This window comes from Tenrec ecaudatus, chromosome 5, assembly GCF_050624435.1.
Source record: "Tenrec ecaudatus isolate mTenEca1 chromosome 5, mTenEca1.hap1, whole genome shotgun sequence".
NCBI classification, from domain to species: Eukaryota; Metazoa; Chordata; class Mammalia; order Afrosoricida; family Tenrecidae; genus Tenrec; species Tenrec ecaudatus.
The window spans coordinates 163,789,373-163,817,027 of NC_134534.1; the positions used below are offsets into that span (position 1 = coordinate 163,789,373).

The window sequence follows — 27,655 nt, forward strand, 5'->3', positions numbered from 1 at the left end:
TAGTGTGTGTACGCACGATACATACACGTACGTATGCCGTTATGTACTGTGAGCATGTTCGCACACAACACAATAATGCACATCTTAAGAAAATACTGCGGAAAAAGAGATGAGAAAGATGAACAGGTTGCCTTTCTTTATCCCGAGGAATGGCTGCTGGGTTTGAACTGTCAACCTTGAGGTTAGCAGTCCATTGTTGACCCAACCATCAGGGTTCCTTCAAAAGAAGTACTCTGAAATAAGATAAGGCAGAATAAAAGTGAGAGAGCTTTGAGGCTTTTGCTAGGTCGAGGGTGTTGGCAGTGGGGAAGTTAGGCCCAGGAGGGCTTGGGTCTCAGGTCAGGCATCCCAGGCAGCAGCAGAGAGATCGGAATTAGGCTCTTTTCTCGGGTCCTGCCATTCCTCTCCACATGATGTAGCCAAGTAATTGGGAGTCGAGGACAGGCCTGGCGGCGGTGCTGCATGGTATATTGTGGGGTGTGTGAAAGCATTTATCAGCACAGTACAACATGTCTTCAAAATGATACTGCTGGCTATCTGCTATATCTTAATTCAACACCCAACTCAATAGTTCTGGAAGGCCTGAGGAAACCATCAAAAACAACTGTGTTTGTTTTATCAGTGCAGCTAGGTTTCCTTGTGAAATTGTTAGAACCACAGAACATGCCGTGCATGCTGATTTCCATTTTTCCCCGCCCACAGGGGAGAGTGAATGCATGTTCTATCCAGCACAGTCCAGTGTAGCTCTTCTCAGTGAACAGGGCATCTCCACTATCCCCTGAAAGTCAGTCAGGCGAAGATGGGTTACAGCGGCTCCACATTCGACGTGAACTTCCAGGTCAGATTTTCCCCAGACGCCACACAATTTACAACAGGACTAATGCAGTGCCGGGTCTTCTCTGGAAAGCTATTCCAAGCCATGCCCTTCAACCCCGCAATGGGCACTCACACTTTGCCTCCCTCGATCATGATCCTCAGTATGATGGAATTATTCCCTAAGTTGTGATCCTAAGAGTTGTAAATCCCAGCTAAGAGGGACGCAATGTTCCCTTCAGAGTGACTAAGCTTCCAATAAGCTCTGGACAGTTGGCAACTGGTTGGCCCCTCTCTCTTGGTTCTTGTGGAACCCAGCTGACCACAACAGCCAATTCAGTAAATAAATCCAGTGCTTGACACATCCCCTGCTCAGTTTCCCCGGAGTCCCCAGTACTTGCCACTCACTCACCCTGGCCACGACAAGTCCCATCACTCTTAGTTTTGAGTCCATCTCTTTCGAGACACGAAAGAGATGTAGCTCACTCTTTGTGGAACTGAGTTTGGATTTATATATTATTTTTTTATGACTCCTATTTTTAAATTGATCATTTTATTGGGAGCTCTTACAGATAACAATCCATAAATCAATTACATCAGGAGAACTTGTACAGATGCTGCCATGATCATATTCAAAACATTTTTTTTCTACTTGAGCCCCTTGATAGCAGCTCCTCTTTATTCCCTCCCCCCCAACCCTACCACCCGCATGAACCCTTGATAAATTATATATATATATTTTTCATATCTTACAACATCCAATGTATCCTTTCACCCACACTTCTGTTACTTATCTTCCCTCGAGGGGTGCTGTACAACCGTCATTGATAGACGTTCCCTTGAGTTTGGATTTAATTCTGGGTCTCTCTCTTTATTGCCATGCTGGCGTGGCTAGCAGCACAACTCAGCCCCTGACTCGTGGCAACCTGATGTATAACACTGTTAACAAAACATTGCCTGGCCCTGTGCCACCCCCATGATGGGCTTGGGGATCAGCTATTGTGCTCCATAGGATCTTCACCTGCTGATTTTCTGAAGTAGATTCTTCATAGTCCATCTTAATCTGGAAACTTTGCTGGAACCTGTTCAGTATCTAGCCTCGTTAGCTATTTCTGCGCCAGTGGAAATACGATAAGCTGAAGGGTTTATTAACAAATAGAAACTTATTCTCTCACAATTTAGGAGGCCAGAATGCCAAATTCAGAGCATCAGCTCTAGGGGAATACATCGTCCTCTGCTGGATCTTGGGAAAAGTTCTTGTCTCCTTTCAACACCTGTGGGACCCAGTACCCTGGAAATATTCATGTGTCTTGGCAGATTAGGTTTGCAGATTAGGGACCCTGGATCCAATGGATTTGCTCTGTTCCTGAAGCTTCTTTCTGGGTAGTAGGAGGTCCCTGAGATCTTTGTGCACTTGTTTAATCTTTCATATTTCAAAAAAGATTGACACAACTGAATTTGGTAGACCATCCCCTGTACCATTGACATAACTGCCTCGAATCCTGCCTTATTAACACCATAGAGGCACATAGCCCAATGATCTCAGATAAAAAGAAAACAGAGTACAATCCTCTACAACTGAGAATCATGACCCAGCCAAGCTGACAGATATTTGGGGGTGACATAAGTCAATCCAAAGTGGCATCCTAGCAGCACACAAGCCTTCACGACAGACAAGTGGTGGATAGGCATGAGGTGGGTTGTCTGGGAATTGAAACTGAATCTCCCTATTTGAGTAGGCACGAAGAAAGTCTTCCTTGTCTGTTTCACATTTCCCAATACCATTTGCTTTGACAAGGCACAGCGCCTGTAGCACACCATTGTAGAGGCCCTGGACTCTTTGATGGGAGAGTCTACTGCGTCTTAACCACTGGCAGACATATCATAGTGGGCGCACACATAAATGATCAGCAAGTGTGTGACCGGTGCTGGATAGGGATATGCCTACTTGTTTTTCATTACATCTGAGAACCCTCTGAGGGGAATGCAGGCTGGCTTGTAAAGGAAAAAAGTGGATTGGAAATGGGTTGTTAATATAGAAAATTTTTTATTTCTCTTTTCTTAATTGTTCTGAAAGCCCCTGTGGATATTAATTTGTAGACTCTGAGTCTTTCTATGCAGTTTATACAGTGTTGTCATTGAGAGTGGGCCCAGACTTGTTGATTTCTATAGAAGCCCTGGCAGTGCTGTGATTCCGCTTCAGGCTGTGATCCCTATAGTCGCAAGTTTGAAACCACCAGCAGCTCTGTGGGAGAAAGACTAGGTTTTCTACTCCAATTAAGTTACAGCCCCAGAAACCTATCTGGGGGTTGATATGAGTCAGAATTGACCCAATGGCAGTGAGTTGTGGTGGTGTTTATTTTTACAGCGGTGATACCTATTATCTATGTAAATTTAGCCATATTACTTCACTTTGTTCTTAAATTTCATTGTCTCGATAATTGGGAGACTTAATAGTACTTATATTTTGGACCTGCATTGGAGACTGTGGATATCTGAAATTATTAAGGACAGTGTTGGGCTCACTGCCCCCCCCCCACCCCTCCCACACCAGCCACCGTCTGATAGCCTCTGAGTACATGAAGTCTCTGAGAGCCAGGAGCTTTCCCAGCTCATGTTCCTAATGAGAGAGAGAGAGAGATTGAGATTGATTGATTTAAAAACCAGGGAGCAATTAGATCAGTTTAGGAGAAAGAAAGGGAACAATATAATGAAGATACAGGGGTCCACGGATTTGTGATTCAATGCAGACTTTGTCTGAGGGTACCTCACAATCTACCCACACTGAATCAAAGAACTCAAACTGTACTCTTCTAACTCTATTTAAAACACACTACTTCTGGAACATCCTTTGTCCCATAGCCTAATGTGACCAAATTGTATTTATGCCTCAAAGCCTACTTTTTCCCTTTTCAGTTTTTGACATATGGGTTCCAAATATTTTCTTTCATTCTGCAGTTTACTGCTTTAATTTTGGTGGTTACGTTATTAGAGCCACAGCCTATTAATTTCGATAAAGTCTTGTCTTGTTTGTTATATCTAAGACCCCATCATCCAAACCTAGAACTCAAAATCCTACTTATAGGCTCACTTCTACCAGTCTGTGGCATTACTACTTATACTTAGAGCCTGAGCCATTTTGAGTTAACTTTCACACACGGGGTGCGTTCAAGAAGCACTCTCTCATTGATGTCGGGAATTTGGGAGACAGCCACCGATCCATATTTGTGCCCATCCCAGAGAAAGGTGACCCAGCAGAATGCTCTGCCTATAGAAAGATATCATGTTAGCTCCACACAAGTAAACTTTTGCCTCAATCACCCAACAACATTGCAGTAGAGCATTGATAGGAATTGCCAAAGTTCAGGCTGGATTCAGAAGAGGATGTGGAACAAGCCGTATCATTGCTGATGTCAGGTGCATCTTGGCGCAAAACAGAGACTTCCAGAAAGATGTTTACTTCTGTTTAATTGACTATGCAAAGACATTCGACTATGTGGACCATAATAAACTGTGGATAACCTTGAGAAGAATAGAATGTCAGAATATGCCATTGTGTTCATTTGGAACTTGTACCTGGATTAAGAGGCAGTTGTGGGAACGGAACAAGCATGGTTTAAAATCAGGAAAAATGTGCATCAGGGTTGCATTCTCTCAATATACTTGTTCAATCTGTCTCCTGATCACATCATCAGAGAAACGGAATTATATGAAGAAGAACGTGGCATGAGGATTGGAGGAAGTCTTATTAATAACCTGTGGTATGCAAATAACACAATCTTGCTTGTTGAGAGTGAGGAGGACTTGAAGCACTTGCTGATGAAGATCAAGGATAGTAGCCTTCACAATGAATTACATTTCAAATTAAGGTAGACAAAAATCCTCACAATTGGACCAATAGGTAACTCATGATTAATGGGAAAAAGGTAGAAGTCATTGCTTTTGTTTTGCTTGGATCCACAGTCAGTGCTCATGGAAGCAGTAGCCAAGAGATCAAAAGATATATTGCACTCTGTACAAAACTTCTTTAGGGTACTGAGGAGCAAAGAAGGGATTTTGAGACTAAAATGTGCCAGATCTAAGCCATGTATTCTCCATTGCACCAGTGCGTGTGGAGGTTGGACATTGAATAAGGAAGACTGTGGAAGCATCGATGCTTTGGATTGTGGTGGTGCTGGAGAAGAATATTGGATGTACCTTAGACTTCTCAAAGGACAAACCCATCAGTATTGGAAGAAGTAAAGCCAGAGTGCTCCTTAGAGGCAAGGATGGCAAAACTTTGCCTTACATACTTTGCACATGTCAGCAGAGACCAGTCCCTGGATAAAGACATCATGTTCAGTACAGTGGAAGGGCAGCAAAAAAAGAGGGAAGCCCTCAAGGAGGTGGATGGACACAGTGGCTGCATCTACGGGCTCAGACACAGGAATGGTTGAGAGGATGGCGCAGGACCGGGCAGTGTTTCGTTCCGCCGTCCATAGGGTTGCTATGGGTCAGAGTCGACTCGAAGGAACTTAACAACAACATGGGCTCAAATTCATTGTTTTGCTGGATAGAGTGGCGTGGGCTGCAATTTCATATAAAGTTATCAGAGGATCCCCAGGATCTCTATAGCCCACAGGAAGTAAAGAAATAACCCGAGGGTATGTGGGAGAGAGCATTATTGGCAACTTATGGCTGGTAAAAAAGTCCTGAGCAGGGGTGAGCCCCTCATATTTGAGGACGAGCAGGGCAGGGTGAGGAGTGGTGGAGCAGGAGGCATGGGCTTGCAGTGGCCGATCGTTTAGGGGCTTGGTGGCTATTGTCAAAACGTTTGTTGGGGATCTCAGAGAACTGGGAAACCTCAACCAAGTTCTGAGCACAGGAGTCCTGGGCTGTATAATATGACCTGACACATTATAAGAGTAGCACTGGTGGAACAGGGGTTAAGCATTGGGATAACCAGAAGGTTGGTGGTTCAAATCTACCAGCTGTTCCACACAAGAAAGATGAGGCTCTCTGCTCCCTCAAAGATCTGCAGGCTCAGAAACTCTAATGGGCAGTTCTGCTCTGTCCTGTAGGGTCTCAATGTGTCGGAATGAACTCAATGGCTGTGGGTTTGGGTTTGGTTTCATTTGAGTAGATGTGGGGGAAGGGGCCGCAGACTAGGGACTGGGAGAGATCCAAGGAACCAGGCAGTCGAAAACTGACTGCTGTAGTCTCCGAGAAAGGGATACAGTGGCGTCAACTAAGGAGATCAGGAGGGAGACGATAAGGCACAATCAGATTCTGGTTATAATGCGTGGAAGGTCTCACATGGGAGAAAGAGGAACAACTGGAACAGAGGAAGATTTTGGAGAACAAAATTTCTTGTAGAGTGTGCCCACTGAGCGTGAGATGCCTTTTAGAACGCATAAAAAAAAATCTGAAACTTGGGATGGTTAGGGGACTACGCCAAGTAGACACTCCTGGGTAAGGATAGGGACAGTTCTCAACCGACTCACTGCATCAGAGCCTGGCATCATAAGCCTTTTTGTTTAAGACAGAGAGCTTGAACTGAGTTCAATCCTCTTTGACCCTTTGTGTTCTGTGAAGCTAGATTTTGCCTCTGGTTCTTGTGTCTCTTATTGCATCATTTGCTGATCCCAGGAGCCATCAGCAGACTACAGATAGTGGATTCATTCAGGCAACTTCTGACCTCTGCTTCCATCAATTTCATCATCACCCTACTCCTGTCCATCAGCTTTCACCAGTCAGTTGAAGCCTGACTTGAATTCGACTGGACTCGCCTATTTCTACAACCGTGAGGGCCTTTCCTGGATAGGAATCTCTCTATCTGAACACAGAGGAACACCGCTGGTTTTGCTTCTCTGGAAAATACTCTTAGTGAAGCAAAGGAATGGACAGAGTGCTCTTGCAGTCAATGCTAGCTAGACTCTTGGCCAGCAAGGTTCCCAAATTGTGTCGAGGGAAATGGAATGGAAAGTTAATGGATTTTTTCCCCCAGAACTTTTGAAGTGTCCGCATATTAACTGGACAATTTCCAATTCTATTAAGGTAAGTTTGTCTTTCAGATTTGTTGGGTGGGGCAGATAACCCCAAATTGACAATCTATAGCCCTTTGGGACCTGCAACCTGGACAACGTACACTTCCTTGGTAAACTGTTTTCATGCACCTTATATCTACATGCTTTGGGGATGGCTGTTAACACCTCACTGGTTCCTTAATTCTAAAGATCCTTGGTGGTGCTGTGGGTTAAGCATTGGGCGGCTCACCACACAGTCAGACGTTCAAACCTACCAGATACTCTATGGGAGAAAGAAGGGGCTGTATGCTCTTATAAAGATTTCCACCAACAGAAACTAACAAGGAGTTCTACTCTGCCCTAGAAGGTAGCTATGAGCTGAAATCAATTCAGAGGCAGTGATGGGGTTTGTGGTTTGGTTTCCCCTGATTAATTAGCAGGATAAATACAGCAATTGATATATGTTTACTTATTTTGGTCTGAACATGAGGATTTTTACCTTTCAAAGAATTTCATTTTAATAATCTCCAAGTGGAATGTTGGTGGGCAATGAGGTGTGGGACTGTGTACTCAGGAGCCAGGTCTGGGCTCGGGGACCAGTCTGGGAGTTGTCCCTGTCCAGGAGCATTACAGCCAGGAGGCAGGAAGACCTCAAAGGGCCAGACCCATGCTTGGCACATTATCGCTTTTAATCTTGACAACCCCTTGCAAAAGCACACATATTCATTATTAATAGGTATCTCCACTTTATAGATGAGCAGACGGCAGCAGGACTGGTTGAATTACTTGTTCAAGATCCCAGAACTAGGTTTTAAACCTGAGTCCGTTTAGTGGAGAACTTTCACTCTACCCCGTGGTTCTCAGTCCGCACATGGTTAGCAATTACTGGAAACAGTCCTGGCTTCCACACCAAAGAGCTGCTTTCAAACGTCAATGGCGGAGAGGTTGAGAAAGCCTGATGTATTTTGACGATCCTTCAGACCATGCTGGCCTCTTCCTATCCGCTCTATGCTCCTTCATGCACGTATCACGCGACAGGTATCTGCTTTCTTGTAGTCATCTGATGGAACTCTATTTCCACTCTAAGTTCGATATGGGGAGGAACCTGTTGTGTTTACTCCTCAGCTTTCAGGGCCTTGGTGCTCTGCACCCACCTTGTGGAAGATGTGGAAGTCCACGTGTGTCCAGAGCACAGCTGTGGAATCCCATCGGGCACTTCTGTTCTGCCCAGTAGGGTCACTGTGTGTCAGAATGGAACCAATGGCGGGGGTTTTGGCAAGTCTAGAGGCTGACAAATAGAAATTGTTCAGCACTTTAGGTTTATTCTATGATGTCATCTTTTCAAATCCCAAGACGTGGGACAGAGGAGGAGCACGTGAAGTGCGGTCCTTACAAAGTTCAGACTGATACCGAATCCAGAAAGCCTTTATACACGTTATGCTTAGGGAAGCAGAGCAAGCAAAACCTCTGAAGTCCAGCATCCGCGCTCAAGTCCTGATGGAAGCTAATTTTTCATTGTCCTTGAAGCTAATCAGGCCTGCGGAAACAGCCTCACCAAATTGACTAAACGAGATTTTCAATTAACTCGAACAGATGGCTTAAATTTTCCAGGTGACTCTCCATATTAATTCTGTGAGTGGTGCCGGACCAGGCTCCGGGAGGCTTGGCAAGGATTGGGGTCTGAAAGGAAAACTATCCAATGGTCTTCGGGAGAGACACCAAAACACTGCTCTTAACTTTTCTTCTCTCCAAGCACATTTCTTAGCTACTGATGTCCACGACCCGGGCCAATGGCCCCTAAGGGCTGGCTCCCCAAGGCTGATCTGAGTCCTGTTCTGGGACCAGCTCTGTAGACCGGGTTGACAAACCCTCTAGGGAGACTTTGGGCCCCAAACATGGGAGAGGAGATGCCCCCCCTCCCCACTAATGCTAACAATCCTAGGTAAGAAAGGAGAGGTAACAGCACACCCTTAGTAAGGATGACTCTGGGCTTTGGCTGTCCACCTGAAGACCTTCTGATATCTTCAATTTCATCGAAGAAGGAAGGATTTTTAAAAATAAGAATAGATATAATTCTGCAGAGGCTGCAGGAATCCAAGGAAGTGCTTGGAAACAGCTGTTTTGGATATGAGCAGTTGGGTTTCCACTGCAGGATAAGACTATCATTCACAGAGGTCAGTCAGCTACCGAAGAGCCAAGCCTTGGCCCTTGAGAAGATCTGTGTCATAGCTCTGTTCTCTTGACTCTGCCAGACATCTACAACACTGCAGAGTCCTGTAATACCCAGGCTAGAGGTATTTCCACATTTGGATTGGGTATTTGCTGAACCTCAGAATAAATAATTCTTGGTTTGAATAGATTTATTTGTACAATAATCTCACTGCTAGCTTGTTGAGATAGTTAAGGTTTATTGTGCCACCGGACTGATAAGCACATGTGAGATTAATTGAAGGGCAGAGAGATAAAGGGCTTGGTGAGCCTCGCCTTTCTAGTTCTCGGGGCTCTTGCTCTCTGATGGTCGGACCAGGGTGCAGCTGGCTTAGTACCCTGCTTCAGCTGGCAAGACTCACTTCCTGCAAGACATCCTGAGGAGAAGCACATGGACCTACCCTGATGCAGCCCTGGGTGCTGGAGCAGCCTTGTGGAGACCCCTGTCAGAGCTGAGATGCTTACATGCTCACTAATTCAGCTTTCCTCCTGCAGTCAGCATCATAGCATGTGTTTTGTGAAATTAAGGAGGAATTTATAGATCAGTGTTGGACATTTGGGCTAATGTTGGACTTATGGGTTTGGACAGCGCAGGGTTGGGATGCTTTCTTAATGTACAACTATCCTTTATGTAAAACTCTCACATATATGTTTCTGTGTATTTGTTTCTCTAATCTATCCACACTAACACACTTGTCAATTATAAGGTACATTAGAACTGCCCTTTGGGGTTTAACTACCTTTGGCAATATGTATGTTCTACTAACTACATACATTGTTACCTTACCACTAGAGGACTTGGCCTTATGACATCAGGATCCATCACAAGGTTTCTCTAGCTGACATTGCTCTAAAGGACAGGGTACCAGTTATAGAGAATCTTGTTATAGGAATTGCCTTAGAAAGTCTCACTTATTCCTCCAATGGATAGTCCCCAACATCCACTGTACAAGGCAGTATTGACACCAACTGGATACACCAAATTGAATGAGACATGGTCTCTTTCCAGGGGAACCCAGCCTTCTGGGGAAGACCATCTCTCTCTGATGAGGGTAAGAATGAGCAATAGTTGCTTGTTGGTGTTTTCCTAGAAGCTGGATCATAAAGAAAGTATTTTTTTTAATTTACCTTTTTTTTGGATGTTTAAATTGTCAGTAAAATAAACATGAGATCGAAAAGACCATGCAAATGAATATAAATATTAACATGTATATCATTTTAACGTAATAGAGGAAAGGAAGCAAACCTCATTCTTGGATCATCTGGTGGCATCATTTCCAGGTCATGGGTAGGTCCATTTAAACCGATCACATGTAATGAAATACTGGGGTTTTCACATCCAGCCTGAGGAGCAAAAGGGAACAGAGACGTGAGCAGGTCAACCTCACCAGTGCTTTCAACTCCATACAGCCTTTCCCCAGCAAAAGCACAAACACGAATTCCCGCTGCCTTGATGGGGCCAAACGTATGCAGAGAAAATATAATTACTAGTCAGAGTTTCAGAAGAGACCAAGAAATACCCGGATCAACCCCCTTTCCTCCAGAGGCTTCCCACTTCCTTCCCAACCTATTCAACTCCCAAGAATCCTAACCAGGATGGTTCTATTTACTGACAACCATGGGGGGTGAAGGAGGTGAGGGCTAGGACCAGACCAACTGTGGAAGGAAAAACGAGCCCCACTGCTACAAGAGAGCCAGAGGATGGAAGGGTGAATCATTTGTGAAGCACATGAAAAATGGAGGTCATGGCTTAGTGGTGGGGAATAATTAAATTCTTCTTAAAGGAATTCAGATGTTCCCCCTGCTCATTTCTCTGCTTCTATCCCAAGCTCCTTTGCCCGGAGGAGTACAGCTTCAAAGCAAGTAGGGCAAGAGGTTGCATTTCCTTGGCAGAAGATAAGGTCACGTTTCAAAAGAAAGTCGGTTCCATAGCAGGACAGATGTCCACTGATTTCACCAGCCTGTAGCTCTAACGGGGGAGTAGTCATGTCTGAGTTGAGGAGCTTCAGGACTCTGGCCAGTATATGCTGCCTTTCTATTTAAACACGTTTTACACACACACACACACACACACACACACACACACACACACATGCCAAATGATCCCTACGTTAGATCACCTGTCCCAGAGTCTATCATACCACCACAGGGGCCCCATCTTCTGGATGCCAGGTTCATCACTGCTATATTGAGGGACTAGCACAAAAGGGACCTCATCTGAAAACAATCGCCATCGGGGGATTGGATGTGGGTGAGACAGACACTGGTGGACCGTCACTAGAGAGGGAAAGTAGTTCCACGCCATTCCAAAGACCGTATTCTGTTTCCCACTGATCGCAGGAACTGCCCACATCTACAGAATAGGTCCAATCAATCAGTAGGAGAGGACTTCTGGACAAACTGGCAGCTTAGATACACAAGCCACCCCACAACAAAGACCCCCCAAATAAAGTAAGTAAAATAGATAGAGAGGCCCACCTGGAACTTTGAGCATCCAAAAAGGATAAAAAACCAGCTTCAACACTGGTTAGAAAAGACTGACTGAAACCAGTGAACAAGAAGAGATGGGGTGGAAGGGGCAGCCCAGTGTGGCCACACTGAGCACTTTGGGGTGAGAAGCACAGAGGCAAGTCGACAGGGTTCCCCAAGGGACGAGATACAGTCTCAATTGCTGACTAGAGCCAACAGGAAAAGCCAGACAGCTTAGCCTGGTGGCCAGAGGAGTATGTTTCTCTCACTCACTCTCCTGCTGCTGAGGAGCACATCCCACCACCATTCCTGTGGTCCTGACCCTGGAAACCAAGGCCCCACCTCTTCCCCTCCCCAGTCCCAACTGCTGCCCTCTTGTCACCCCTCTCTCTACTGAATGACCCTGCCAAGTGGCAGAAAACTGCTTAGGGCTAGTGAAGTCTATTCGTCTGTCTCCCCTGCATGATGACCCACCTGAGCTACCTCCTGTTGCTTCCACCTACAGAGAGGTGGACACAATATGACTCATATGCATCGTTCACCATTCCTTCCTTCCCTCTTTCCTTGCACCTGCCTGTCACTCAACGCTCCCATTCTTTAGGACGCAGTGGCCATGTCCCCCATTAGCTAGGCACTCTTGATACAGCTGCCACCCCATTCACTCAGCAAGGGCCACTGTCCCTGCACGACTAGGCCAACAACAGAGAGCAGCCAAGGCCCTCCCAATTCCCCCTTGGCTGTCCTGCAAGAATTATGATGACTCCTAGAAACATCTCACAACATGGACATTATGTGCCATGAAAGAAATCAGTTACAAAAGGGAAAATACTATATGAGTTCACGATTAAAAACCACCACAAGAAAAAGGCTTGCACACAGAAGGAGGCCTTCTTGGAGAGTTAGCAGGGATGAGAGAGGGTGCGAGAACAGTCACTAACTAGAGAGTAGACAGGTGTGACCTTGGGTGAAGCGAAAGGCAGTAACAATAAGAGATCCAACATGACCAAGGCAAAGGAAAACAAAGTGATGGGGAATGATACTATTACATACACAATCCCGCAATAACCATAGTATTCACAAGCTACGTGTTTACTTATGTATCCACTTGTAAAGTGGTGTTTGAACAGCTGCACATGGTAGATGAGAGCACAACCATCAGGACAGATAGGTTTGGTGGAGGATGTGATAGTTCTATATTCACATTTGGAGGGGTGGCAAATACAAGGGGGCTTCAACGAGTTCATGGACAAAGTCCATTATCTTTAAATTCCATTTTTCCTCACACATTTTGGGAGCTTCCTCATGTCCAGGTTTGCAGCAGAGGATAGGTAACATACAGGAGAAAAAGTTATGAACGCCCTCCAGGGAGGGAGTCACTGGGACTTAAGAGAAGAGGACCACCATGTCAGGGGACATCTTGGTTAGCACACTCCATAAAGAGAAAATGCTCCACATCCTACTTTGGGGAGCAGTGACTTGGGTCTTTAAAGCTCGCAAGGTCATCATCTTAAGATCAAATTCCAAGTCTCTTCCCAGCTGGGGCAAAGCAGAGCGGAGAAAATGTAAACTTAACGGAAACATTGAATCCAATGGATGAATGGATGACCCGAACCACACTGTCCACCAGCCCGAGACCAGAAGAACTAGATGGTGCCCAGCCCCCACTGGTGCTGCCTCTAATCAGGATCGCGAGGGAAAGTACCAGACAGAGTGGGAGAACAATAGAGGCCGGAGATGGTTTAGGAGATTCTGGGCTAAGATAGCCAAGTTGTTTGGCTGTTTCCCCTCTTCCCTGCATCACCCCTTACCTCTCTTTGTTCCTCTTCCCCCGCCCTCCCATGAAACTGCTTTTGCACAGGCTCTGAGCCGACCATCTTGTCTGGGGGGGACCATTAGAAAACTAATGGGTCAGAGCAAAACAGACAAGGCCACCACACCCAGGGAACCAGAAGCCAGCTTCTACAACAAGAACGGGGCCATCTGAGTTTTTGTCACCGCAAAATCCCAAGTTCAGGCGACGTCTTTATGTTGGTTCCAATTTTGCGTAGACAAATGAGGAACCGTAGTTCACTTTAAAACAAACAAACAAATCAACCAACAGATTCAACATAGCAAACACAGAAACTGAATGCAATCCAATGCGATATAATTAACCTTTCCTGTGTATTCTGGGATGCTCACAAACATTCGTGGTTCTCACGGCTGAGTGAGCTGGGGGAGGGAAGAGCATGAAGAATAACACAGGGACATTTTTTTTCCTGGAAAAGAGAAGGGCAATTTCATTCTCCTACCTTGGGATAATGGTATGGCTTCACCGTGGGGTAGACCGAACCCGTGTAGGTAGAGAGCTCCATGAGGGGAACCCGGGTGTCGTTGATGGTGGCGTAGGCCAGCCTTGTGCCGTCGGGAGACCACCAGTGTGCGATGTGTGTCTTCAAGATCTCCTCTAAGAGTAAACAAAGCAGAGACACGTGAATAGGAAACAAATGGGGGTGAAAACGTGTCGTGCAGGCGAGAGCGTGCCGCGGGGACATGGCCCTTCTTCCGCCTGTGGGAAGTCTTCACGGTTCCTTTCCCACGGCTTTATGTCATGGGGGCTCGAGAGACATCGCAGGAGGGTGAGCAAATCCCAGCACAGTAAAACCCAATGAAGCAAAACCCTGCTGAGCAAGTAGTAACCGGCTGGGGAGAACTCTGTGTACCCATTTTACCAGCAGGAGACTCCTGGAGGTGAACTGCTACTGTGTGTCTGTGCATGGCTGCTGTCATCTGACTTGAAAAGTCGAACTAGCGGAGAGTGCATAAAGCAGAATCAAGGAAGAAGAGAAACTTGTTAGAAGTTTCGTCCCACTGTGTGGGCAAGGTCTAGGGACACACAGACACTGTCCACAAAGCACCCTCACCCACAACTGTGTAGAAGGAGGATGTGTGCTGTGGTTATTATATAATCTGGTGTCAATTTGAGGATTCAGCATGAAGGGGTGGAGTCTAGCCTGTCAATCAGGTAGTAGCTTGATGCCCTCATTTGGAGGTCCTAAGGTGATAAATAGCTCACTGGAGGTGGGACACATGCTCACTAGCTGAGAGATATCCCTGTGGAGAAGACACATGGAGAGAGGCTGATGGAGCCGGACCTCGGGAGTTGGAGAAGCCACGTGGAGACCTCTGCCAGCACTGAGATGCTTATGCCACTGGATCCACAAGACTTACCACCCACTGGCCTGTGGTCTTCCTGCATTCAGCATTATTGCATATGTGTGTCGTGAGTCTGAAGAGGACTTTTCAGATTGGTATTGGACATATGGGCTAATACTGGACTTATGGACTCGGTCTGGACTCGGCTGGGATGTTTTCTCAACGTTCAATTGCTCTTGTATATCAAGCTCTTTCTTATACACATATTTGACTGCCTCTGGATTAATTTCTGTAGTCTACACAGACTAACACATGTGCTAAAGTCCAGCACAAACCTCATCAGTAGGGTGTAATTTTCTTCAGCACAAGTGGAAATGGAAACAATTCTCTGAGTCCTCAACCAGAAGACAAACAAACAAGCAAACAAATACATTATCTTGCATTCCCATTCTACATGGATCTTAGCTAATTGGAGCTGCAGCTATCAATGAGTTTTGTAGGACAGTATATCTATTCCAGAAAAAATAACTGTGTTCTGCTTTTTAACATGTCGAGAGAAAGCCATTCCCCAGTATAACAAGCAGTCAGACTATTGGGAATTGGCAGATCCATTTTAGTGCTAAGTAATTCTTAGGTCAAGGAATTCTTTCTTGTACATAGTCCATATAGAGTGTTAACTAATTCCTGATAGAATTATTATAAAAACAGTGATTGATGTCATTATGTAATGCGAGTCCTATCCAGCAAAGAGCTCTGGTAGCCAGTCAGAATCTACCCGCTGTTCTGCAGGAGAAATATGTAGCAGTCTGCTTCGGTAAAAATTACAGCTTACAATATAAAGTTAATGATCTGAAATATAAAGCCTCACCCAATTTACAATACAAATAATTTTTTAAAGTTCTGAATTCTAGAAAAATTACATAGGACAGTTATTCTATAGGCTGTACGATTGGAATTGATGACAGAAGATATATTTAAATTTTTTACTCCTAGTAAAAACTAGTAATGAGTTATATGTAGTGAGTGATTATTAAGTGTCAACCTAAACACATTCCAGGTACTTGGAGTGATAAAGAATCATCCAAAGAACAGAAACTCATGTGGAGAAATCGATGAATGTAGAAACCATAATAAGAAAACAACAAACCCACAACTAAATGCGACTGAATGGAGCCTGATTCATGGTGCCCCATGTGTTTCAGAGTAGACCTGTGGTTCAGAGCGCTTTCAATGGCTAATTTTTAATAAGTCACTCACCAAGTCATTCTTTTCTTATCTATCCATCCATCCATCCATCCATCCATCCATCCATCCATCCATCCATCCATGCATCCATCCATCACCATCATCTTCATCAACATCTATCTATCATCTATCTTTCCTTCCTTCTTTCTCTCTTTCTTTTGGAGGTGCCTCTAGATCTTGAGGCCCCTCCAAAAGAAAAAGATGAAGCAAGCAAAGAAAAGAAAGCAGACACAATAGAAGATGCCACGGCACATGACAATCACCAGAGCAGAAGGGAAGTTGAAAAGACCTTACCCCCAAACTGATAAATAGAACCTTCCCCAAGAGCCGTGGTTCTCAACCTTCCTAATGCCGCAAACCTTTAATACAGTTCCACAGGCTGTGGTGACCCCCAACCATAAATTTATTTTCATTGCTACTTCATCACTGTCCTTTTGCTACTGTTATGAATTGGGCGACCCCCATGAAAGGGTTGTTTGACCCCCAAAGGGGTCACAACCAACAGGTTGAGAACTGCTGTTCTAAAGGATCTCTTGAACCTTAACTTTGCGATTTGCAGCCAAGCATGTTACGTGTTTCCAGCACCCAGGGACTCCAGGAGAATGCTCCGTGCCAAGGGACAGCTGCCAACGGGAGCAAAAGGCCTCAGGAAGAGAAGGAACCCAGACAGGAAGCTCTGGAAGGTGGAGCTCCTCTGGCTGGCAGGGGCAGTGCTGCCACGGTGGAGGGCGGGACCCTCAGCTGCCAGCTAGGCTAGCTGGTTTCCAAGATGAACCTCAGATTGCATGGCTGGGAATTAAAGGTTCAGTCCATGGTAAGGGTCCAGGGGTCCTGTCAGCACCGGTGCTGGCACTGCCAGCTATAGATGCATTCCACAACCAAGGTCAGAGAATTGGAACTGGGTCACAGCAAGGAAACTAGCCCACCCTCTCAATGGTTCCTGATGGAGGTGCATGGTGCAAGTTGGGGGCTCTCGCTGCCCCTCTACCAGGGATTGCGAGCTTTACGGATCTCCCTTGACCCGTGGGAGAAACCCGCAGATGTTTTGAGCCGGAAGGGCAATAAAGCCCAAACCCACCGGCACTGAGTGGATTGTGGTTCACAGGGACCTGCACGCAGTTTCCCAGACTGTCAATCCTTACGGGAGCAGAGAGGCTCCCCTTTTCTGCTGCGATCAGCTGGTGAGTAGACTTGCTTGTTCCCATGACTTGTCATGGAGTCAGCTGGATGCATGGTGATCTCACGGTTGGGGGGCGGGGGGGGGACAGGGTCAAGTTTTCCAAGGTGTGACCTTTTGGAAACAGTTCAAAAGGCCTTTGTCTTCAAGTGCCTCTAGGTAGGTTTAAACTGCCATCCTTTCCGTGCATCATTGAGTGCTTATCTATTTGCACCAGCCAGTGATGTCTCCAAGACTCCGTACAGAATGCACTGGACTGACTGGTGGCTCTATCACTGGACAGCAAAGTCTCATCACCACCAAGTCATAGATGGCTCCATCTGTCCTTCACCCAGCTGTGTCCCAGTACTCGGTAACTAGCTTCTCAGAGAAAAATGAGTGGCTGAGCTCTGGTGTCCTAGCGTCCTCTCTCTCGGCGGTTCCCAAGGAGTCGTTCCCATCCCTGAGCTCCAGCTGTCCTTGTGTGCTAAACGAGGGACAGAAGAACGGCCCTTTGGAGCCAGCCCTCCCCATCGGGACGTGTGATGTTGCAGGGTCCTCTGAAATGACTCAGAAGCTTCCCAGAGCCGACCCTAAGGTCTGTGTGGTATGCCCGAGGTGGTGGTGGGGGGGTGGGGTGGGAGGAGAGAGGTATAGGCACCAAAGCCCAAAGCCCAAGGGGTTGTTCTTTTGCAGTGTAGCCAGAAAAGTGACTTTCAAGAGCGTCTTGGAATGAGGTGATTCAGAAACGACTTTCCACAGAATTGCCTGATTTGTCCGGCATGTGCGTCCAGGGCAGTGAGTCATGGAGCCTCTGGCAGATGGTCTGTTCTGGGAAATAGGCACCATTTGCAAAGCAATCTGCCAGTGACTCTGCTGAGTCACTGCCACTGCAGGCTGGGAAGGGTGACAAGCTATGGAAATATGGGTGTCAGCTGAGGCTAGGCTTGGGGCGAGTCTGTGAATCATGTATTTCCAGTGAGCTAAATTCACTATTGGGATAATTTGGACACGATGGAAGGGAACCACTTCAAATGAGCGAATGTAATGGTCAGAAGGGGACCGAGAGACCACGCATGACAGGGATGACAGAGTCTGCGATGTGTGTTGGCAAACTTTCCCCAAACCCCAATCATTACCATCAAGCTGACTCGGACTCATGTCCATCCTATGGGACAGAGTAGAATCGGCCCACAGAGCTTCCAACTGTGTCATCTTTACATAAGTAAGATGCTACATCTTTCTGCCATGGAGCGGCTGGTGGGTTTGGACTTTGGGGAGCAGTGGGGTGCTTCACCACTGTGCCATCAGTGCTCTTTTGGCAAGCCTGGGTTTCGCACTGATTCCATCCTCCACATGGCGGTGGACAAGGAAAAGGCATTCTGCCATGGCAGAAGATGAACAAACTGGAGTAGCTCTGCTTTATTTCCCCCGGAATGTTCTTCAACACACCGTTCCTGGGTGATTTATCTTTCTGTCTGTTAGCTGCTCATTAAAGAGATAATTAAGTATAAGAAACTTAGGGCGGAAAAGGACCAGGCAGATGTAATCTTGACATTTCAGCATTAATTATGAACATCCCCATTCTGCAAACATTTTCTTCAGGATCTCCAGTTTAATGAGGCAGTTTGCTTAAATACCATGTGCCAAATGGTGTTTGGAAACCGAGTTCTATAGAGAACAAAAGCCCCACTTTACCTACTACATGAATTCATGAACTTCTGCCTTAGAATAAAATGAGGAACTTGCCTATCTAAGCAAGTGTAATTAACTCCTGGAAACTGAAGGACGTATCTTCCCATCACCTCGCTGGCCTGTTGCAGGACCATTTTCGAATTCAAAAGGAAAGCTACATTTGGGACACACGCTAGTCAACGACTGACTCTGTAAGAAAGGACTGCTGTTTTCATCCAGGCTGCTGAAGCTCACAGTAGGATCTAAGCTGGTTTTCCTGGTTTCTTGTCACCTAATCTTAAAAGACGATTTTTATCATCTTTCAAAGACATATTCGAAATTGTACTTATCCATGCTGAGCAGAGTTAAAGACATATGAAGGAGAACACAATACTGTTGAGCTCAAGGCCATAAAGGCCGAGGTAAGAAGCTTTCCCAGTTTCTAGAATGTTTTTCAGGTGCAGAATGAGAAGGGCCATCAGTGTGTTTCCATAATGGTTATCTCAGGCCCCTTAGTTTGGTTCCCAGGGGTGCATGTCAGAATCCTGTGTGGGGGTGCAGTACAGTGCAGTACTTACTATGTCCCTCCTAGCCACGGCCTTTCCACCAAATGACTCGCATAGGACCATGTAAATATAAAGTGCTTGTGGCCCACCAGGGGATTGGATTGCAAGCAAGCAAGCAAGCAAGCAAACAAACAAACAAACAAACAAACACATTTCACTGCCTTTCAGTCAATGCCAATCCATAGTAACCCCCCAGAACAGGGTAGAACTGTTTTCATAAGTTTCTGAGATATAACTCTTAATGAGAGTAGAAAGCTCCATCTTTCTCCTGAAGAATCGCTGGTGGTTTTGAACTGCTGATGTAGCGGATTGCAGTCAATGTGTAAGCACTTTACTGCCAGAGCTACTGGGGGGATTGGACAGCATAGTCATAATGCAAATATAGGGCATGGCACACTTAAATCACTTCTTTTTATTTTTCTACAACACTTAACAGTTTAAAATATTTCCGGTATCTTTGGTAGTAATACTTATGACAACCTATTATTAGTCCTACTTTACAATTGAGAAAGTGGAGGCTCCGAGAAATTAGCTTTATTAAACAAAGGCCGACCACTTAATATTTTGAAGACCTTATCTTATTATATGGTAGAGACAGAGTTCAAAAGTTCCTAGTTTAATAAACAACATGTGAGCTACCATTTACAGCCCTGATAGGAGCTTCCACAGGGGGCACCGAAAGGGACCGCAGAGATTAGATACAGAGACAAACCTCTTCCTCTTCGAGAGCATTCGCACAGGCGCTGAGGAGGAGAGGTATAATGGCAGTGGCGGCTAACTGTCTCTCAATAGTCATAGTTCCTTCTTGTTGCAATACAGGAAGCAAGGGATCTTAGCTGGGCACAGGGCCCTCCAGAGTGAAAAGCACATGGTCCATCCCGTTGTGGATTGCACAGTCAGCGACATGTGATCAGGTCCCGCTTGATGGCCTCCAGGTGAAGGTGAGGGGCACAAGTTTCGGGGCCTGCCTATGAGGGAAAGCGCAAATCCACCTTTTCTCCACCTCTTTTCCTGATGACTGGCGTATGGACTCCACTGACCATGCAGGTGCCAGCCCTTAACCTTTCAAGAGATTTCGTATATTGCTTTGATATTCTGCACTACTCATGAGAATCTATCTCGTAACACCTAGCAAAAGTCTACAGGTAACATAGATTCTGGTTCATTTTACTGGGATTTGGGAGGTAACTTCACAACAGAGCACCACACAGGAAGGAACTGGTTTGAAGCCCTGACCCACAGCTTCCAAATCCACCCAGATCAGGTCTTGTCTCTTAAACGGTCTATCTCTTTGGTGGCTAGTGGTCCTCTACCTTGGTGAGCATCACAATTAATGTGTTGCATTTCATTTGTTCAAGGCCTGAGTTTCTACTTGGATCTAATGAATCAGAATTTTTTAGGATATGGATAGATCACGTGTTTGCATTTTGTTTCGAATCTGTGCTAGTTTCTGGTATAATAGAGAACTGCCATTCAAGGTGCCTGAAATTATTCTGATACAATATGCTAAGTCAGCAATTTCTCAGGATGCCAATATTCATGTTTATAGCATAGCCTTGCTTGATTTAATCCAGGGATTCTTATGGTGATGGATCATGAAGGTCACCTGGAGAGCTTTAGCATTTCTTTTGCTTTCCAGGCCGTACCTTAGATAAGGGAAATCATAATCTCTGGGGATGGAGTTCAGTATCAGTATATTTCTGATTCTATTAGGTGATTCTATTAAGGTGGAGAGGCACTGCCTAAACCCAGAACAAGGTAGGGCTTTTAAGACAACAGGTGCAATGTTGCAGCAAAGACTTTACTGATTCTCTGGCTATCTTACCGTATACACTCGAGTATAAACTGACCAGAATATCAGCTGAGGCACCTCCTAATTTTACCACAAAAACTGCATTAAGAATGTGCTGAAAACCTCGGCTTATACATGAGTATATACGGTAATAACATTGGTCACTGGCTCCTTTGATTGTATCTAGAAATGATTATAGAAGTCAACGTGGGGGCAATAGGAGTTCAGTGGTACAATTCTTGTTTTCCATGCATGTGACCTTGGTTGCATTCCCAGTCAATGCACATCATGCATAGTCAACACCTATCTGTCAGGGGAGATGTATAGGCATCTATGACACCGAATATGTTCCAAGGAAGCATCCAGACATAGTACAACTGGCAAGAAAGAACTGATAACTTATTTCTGAAAATCAGGCCACAAAAATCCTATGGATCACAATATTCCAATTCCAATCATGGGGATTGCATAATACTTGATAGCACTTTGTTCAACTGTGCTTAAGGTCGCCATGCATTGAGACCGACTTCACAGCAACTGATACTGCAAGCATGAAAATGAGTGGGAAAGAACTGGGGCTGGGAGATCCATGGCATGTCGAGAAGTTCTTAAGGTCTTTACTACTCAATTGAGTTGTAGAGTTAACATTATTCCCAAGGGGAAGAAAGAGCTGTGGATTTGGAGTATGCCAAGCCACAGAACTAGACAAAGACATTTTCCCTTTTGAACTCATGAGATTTGGGCAAGAGACTTTGATTTCCAAATGAGAGGGAAAATCTACTGTCCTACAGCTAATTCAGCCTCACAGTGACCCTGGATACAGTTTCTAAGGTTGTATATCTTCACAGGAGCAGACAGCCTCTTCTCTCAAGGAGTGGCTGGTAGGTTTGGATATTGTTATCCATCAACACTTACCTGTCAGTACCATGAGGGCTTTAAATCCTAATAAACAGCTGATGCTGAACTAATGGAAATGATAGAAAATTAGGAATCCATAGGTTTTGATGGTAGGTCCCTGTGCACTGGAAAGGGGATAGAGGTGGAGTTATAAAAGGGACCAGAGTGAAGTGCAGGGATTAAAGTGCTTGGAATCAATGTAGCAATTGTGCTAAGTGGCTCCTGGACTTCGAGAGTTGGCTGTCTAGTTAAAGTCCAGCTCACAAGAAATCCCAAGGCAGAGCCAGGAGTCGGGGAGGCACACACATAAGATGGAGCAATTCAGCTATGAGTCAGAACTGCCTCCGTGGCAGGGACGGAGGGATGGAGCTTGCTATTGTGTCCTCTAGCAGTTCTTCTAACGGGAATTCCTACAACAATGCCTCATTTTTTCAGACAAGGTGAAAGGAGGGTGGTAGGCAGAGATTTATCTTCATGAGGAGAATTCAGGCCTCTGTTGAAAACCACGCCATCCACAGCTAAATTCACCCCTTGAAACGCATCATGAACACACACTTCCATCGCCTGTGTACAGCTCGGAGGCAGAGGGTGAAAAGACAGTTACTCCATCTCTCCCTTCCCCTCAGAGACAAACCTATTTTGAAGTGGCCAGAGGTTGCAGACAGCCAGGGAAGCAAGGCTGCCCAAGGCAAAATAGTCCCCCCTCCAGGCTTTGAAATCAATTGCTCTCCAGGCTAACATTTTAGCTGTTCTCCCTGCATTCGATGGTTCATTTTATCCTTACGGGTGAGCCAGCCACACATGAACTTCCTGAATTTCCTAAAAGGAACGTAATATTCAAGGAACAGCTCATATTTTCATAGGGACAATGTTTAAAGCAACAGACTCCATCCAAAAGCAGAAAATAGAATGTTTCTGAATTGATAATTGCTGAAGAGAAGGGCTAGACCATTGCTTAAAGCAATGGTATCCCACGAGGACTTCTGCATCCATGAATTCTACATTCCCAGGTTTAATGAGCTCAAGCAAGTGAGTTTTTATTTCGTGTGCTCTTACTAAGGCTGTGGACCCAGAGGCCCTACAGCTACATCTATGAGTTACAACTCCAGGCTCAGTCTGAATTTAATAACCAGTGGGGACTAATTTGGTGAATGCCTCAGAGTACATACCTGAAGCATCTTCCAAAGATGACCCCATAAATACCTCTTCTGTATTATTCTTGTTCACTAACACTCATCTGACTAGTCTTGCACTCCTTAATATCAATGTAAAACTTTGTATAAACGATTGCAGAATCCATGGGTGGTGCAACGGGTTAAGTGTGTGGCTGCTAACTGAAAGGTTAGAAGTTTGAATCCACCCAGAGGTGCCTTGGAATACAGGCTAGGGTTTTTTGGAAATTCTGTGGAGACAGTTCTACCGCGGACAGTTCTACCGTGGACGGCTATACCATGGACAGCTCTACCATGGACTGTTCTGTGGAGACAGTTCCACTGTGGACAGTTCTACCGTGGACAGCTATACCGTGGATGGCTCTACCATGGCCTGTTCTGTGGAGACAGTTCCACTGTGGAGACAGTTCTACCGTGGACAACTCTACACAGGAGATTGCTGTGGAGTAAAAGATGATTGGACTGAAACTCATTAAAAAATAAATGAACAAGATCAAGAACTTCTAAGTGTGAGATATTGCATTCGATAAATGTGCCGCTCTTCTAGAATACAGCATCCTCCATCAGAGGCGATGTCCATTTCCCAGCCCTTAAATTTGTGAAGTCCTCTGAAGTAGCCTTTATTACAAAGGCAGGAAAGAAAAGATCACAGCAGGTGTCAGAAGAGGCTCTGAAAACTTGCTCTTAATCATAGAGGAGCTAAGGCAAATGGAAGAAATGGTGAGGTCAAAGAGGTGAACAGGAAGTTTTAAAGCACAGCCCAAGAAGACAAAGTAAAGTATTATAACGAAATGTGTAAAGACCTAGAGTTAAGAAATCAAGAGGGAATAAGACACTTAGCTTATATTAAACTGAAAGAAGTCAAGAGCATATGCAAACCTTGAGTTGCCATATGGAGAGGTTCTATGGGAGAAATCCTGAACGATGCAGGAAACACCAACAGAAGATGGAAAGAGCACAAGTCAGTGTTGGTGTAGCAAAAGGAGCTAATCGATATTCTCCCATTGCAAGAGGTAGCATATGATCAAGAACCAATGGTACTGAAGGATGAAGTCCAAGTTGGATTTAAGGAATTAGCCAAAATCAAGGGTCTGGGAACTAGAGGATTACCAGCAGTAATATTTTAACAAGCTGGTGAAGCACTTACTTATCTATGCCAAGACATTTGGAAGACAGCTCTTGACTGGAAGAGATCCATATTCGTACCTACTCCAAAGAAAGGTGCCCCAACAGAATTTGAAAATTATAGAACAATGTCATATGTAAGTAACAATGTTTGAAGGTCTCCCACGAGTGGATGCAGCACTATATTCACAGGATGCTGCTAGAAATTCAGGCTGCATTCAGAAAAGGACATGCAACAAGTGAGATTGTTCCTGATTTCAGATGGATCTTGGCTGAAAGACGCTTACTTGCATTTTACTGACTATGCCAAGGCATTCAACTTTGTGGATTAAAACCAACTATGGATAACCTCGAGAATAAGGAGGATTCTAGAACACTTCATTGTGCTCATTTTGAACTTAGACATGGATCCAGAGGCAGTTATGGGAAGAGAGCGAGGGAATAGTGCATGGTTTAAAATCAGGAAAGATGGACATTAGGGGTGTATCCTCTTACCATACTTATTAAATCTGCTTGCTGAACAAATACTCAGAGAAGCTGGATTATATGAAGAAGAATGCAGCGTCAGGATAGGAGGAAGGCTATTAACAACCTGAGATATGCAGCTAACACAACTTTGCGTGCTGAAAGTGAGGAGGGCTGGAAGCACTTGCTGATGAAGATCAAGGATCGCAGCCTTCAGTATGGATTATGACTCAAAGTAAAGAAGACCCAAATCCTCACCACTGGGTCAGTACGTAACATGATCAATGGAGACAAGTTTGAAGTTGACAAGGACTTTGCCTTGTTTGTATCCATAATCAATAATCAATGCTCACGAAAGCGGCAGTCAAGTGATCAAAAAATGAGTTGCCTTATGCAAATCAGCTGCACTCAACCTCTTTAGAGTACTGAAAAACAATGATGTTTACTTTGAGGACTGAAGTGTTCCTGGTCCAAGTCCAAGTGTTTTCTATTGCCTCACTGCATGTGGAAGTTGGACACTGATGCGGGAAAATGGAAGAAAATGCCATACATTTGAAGTACGATGCTGGTGAAAAATACTGAAAGTATCATGGACTGACTTAGAGGCAAGGAGGGCATACTTTGGACATGTATTAAGAAAGACTAGTCCCTGGAGAAGGACATGATTCCTGGTCAGCGGAAAAGAGGAAGACTCTGGGTAGAATGGATTGGCCCAGTGACTGCCACCGTGGGCTCACACATCAGAACACTGGGCTCAAAATGTAAGCACGGGGGAGTGCTGGGTCACGTTTAGCTCTGTTGTAAGTTGTGTCACTGTCGGTCACAGGGGTCTCCCTGGTACCCAGCAACCGCAGCACACGCTGATTAATGGCACCAAGTGAAGCCGTGTGGTTCGGGGTGCTAGGTTGTAAAAGGTGTTCGGATTCTCTGACTCTTTCGGGCCTGAGATTTTCAACCCGGAGCTCTCCCCCCGTGTGATGAGGAAGCCCGGTTCAAGAGAAGGGCCACATGCAGATTTCTAGGCAACACAGGCGAAGCCTTGGCTGGCAGCCAGCATGATTTCCAACAGACTCTGAAGACTGCCACTCCAGCCTTGGAGCTGCCCTGCTTTGCTGATGCCAATTTTATTCCCTGTTGTAAACTATTAAAGTTTGGATTACCAACTTTGGGTTAAGAATTTGTGATACGAAGGTGGCGAGGAAAGAGGAGATCCGCACTGGTGGGGTTCTTGTGCCCACGTGATTCTCTTCCTCCAGGTTTTCTGGTTCTTCTTCCTCTTCCTCTTTATTGTGGGCCCTTGAGAAAACTTCCAGAATCGATAGCCTTGGAAGCCGCCCACACTCAAACAGGTAATATTACTTCAGAGATGTTCCCTGTTTCCCCCCCCACTCATTAATTTTTCCATTAGTTCATTCATTCACCCACCCATTTGCCTACTGAGTAAGTAAACATTCTTATGAGGCAGATAAGAAGACATGGTTTGGCTAGAGACAGAGTGATGAGAATCTGATTCTAAGCTTACAAAGAGCGTTGGACAAGAACAAATGTTTCATCTTCCTATTCATATTCCTGACTATGCAGCAGATTAGACAATACTGTGTTTAATGTTTATTTTTTAATCAGCAGTCTGGCTGAACTTCAGCCTCATATGAAGAATTGTGGTAGTCTTTCCAAGCTGAATTTAGAAAAGGTTGAAGGTGGGAGAGGGTGTGTGCACATCTTTCAAGGGTAGGGGGAGAGAACAGCGGGACCTCCAGGCTCTGGCATTGGTTGTGGGGGCCTGAGCTTTATGAATTGATCTGTGTTGGCCCTTCCATTGCTAACTATTGCCACCTTCCCTACTCTCTTGTGCTGATGAGAGACCCGCTCCTCTTGAATTGTGTGCCCCATTCTGTACCTAGAAAACAGCCTTAAGTTTCTTCTCCTCATCTCTCCTGCATTCCAAATGACCATGTTGAGTGAAGGAGGCGTTTAAAGTACACGTGGGTCCTCATCAGGGAAGCTCTTCAAGGGATACCCAAACACGCACAATGCTTAAGTAAGCAGACAGTGGGAGTGTGTGCCTTCTGAGAGGGATGCTCAAGTCGGTTACAAATCAGGTGAACACAGAGCTGCCAGCCCAGGGGCAGGGTGAGCCACAGGCCAAGGGATCTATTGTTTCCATTTACATCATGATAAACGGAGTATCTGGGAACAAGACTTCTGTCTGAGATAGGCAATTGTGCAAGAATTGTTCTACAAAAATGAATTCTCCTTCTTGGCAGAGATCAAGCAGCCCTGGTGGGTAGTCACATATTAGACTGCTAGCCACAAGGTCAACAGTTTGAATCCACCAGATGCACAAGCTAAGAACCTCAAGGGGGCAGTTCTGCTATGTCCTACAGAGTTGCTATGGGTTGGAATTGACTCCATGACAGTGACATGTTTGGTATTGGTACACTTCTAGCTCTTGTGGAGCCTGAAGCTTATATAACTTGAATGTGTGTGTATGTGTACATGTGTGTGTAGGGGAATATTTAGAAGAAACAATAAACATCTTGGTAAGTAGAGACAATATTGATGCTGTCAAAGCATTAATCTTTCTTGGATTCACAATCAACCTCCATGGAAGCGGCAGTCAAGAAATTAAATGACGTACTGCACTGCTACGTAAGACCTCTTTAAAATGTTAGCAAGCTGTCACCTTGGGGACTATGGTGGGCCAATTTTATACTTTTAACTGAAGTTGATGATCCACAATTTAATGGCATAAAACACTGACACAACGATGCTCTTTTCAATTGCTTTATATTATAGGCGAACGCTGAACAAGGAATAAAAAAGACCGAATAAGAACATTTGCTTCTGAATGATGATGCTGGCAAAGAACATTGAATCTATAATGGACCATCAGATGGAAAAGCAAATTTTCCCTGCAATAAGTACCGCCAGAA

At 45.2% G+C, this 27,655-nt stretch overlaps 1 protein-coding gene across 1 annotated transcript in view; it reads right to left on the bottom strand.

The window, feature by feature from the left end:
* DPP6 (dipeptidyl peptidase like 6) overlaps positions 1-27,655 on the bottom strand; it is an 890,123-nt gene that overhangs the window by 145,913 nt on the left and 716,555 nt on the right. Inside the window, exons 9-10 of the mRNA XM_075550777.1 lie at positions 13,787-13,941; positions 10,273-10,370 (exon numbers count right to left, since the gene is read on the bottom strand). Coding sequence (XP_075406892.1) covers positions 10,273-10,370; positions 13,787-13,941 — 253 coding nt within the window. The remainder of the gene's footprint in view (positions 1-10,272; positions 10,371-13,786; positions 13,942-27,655) is intronic.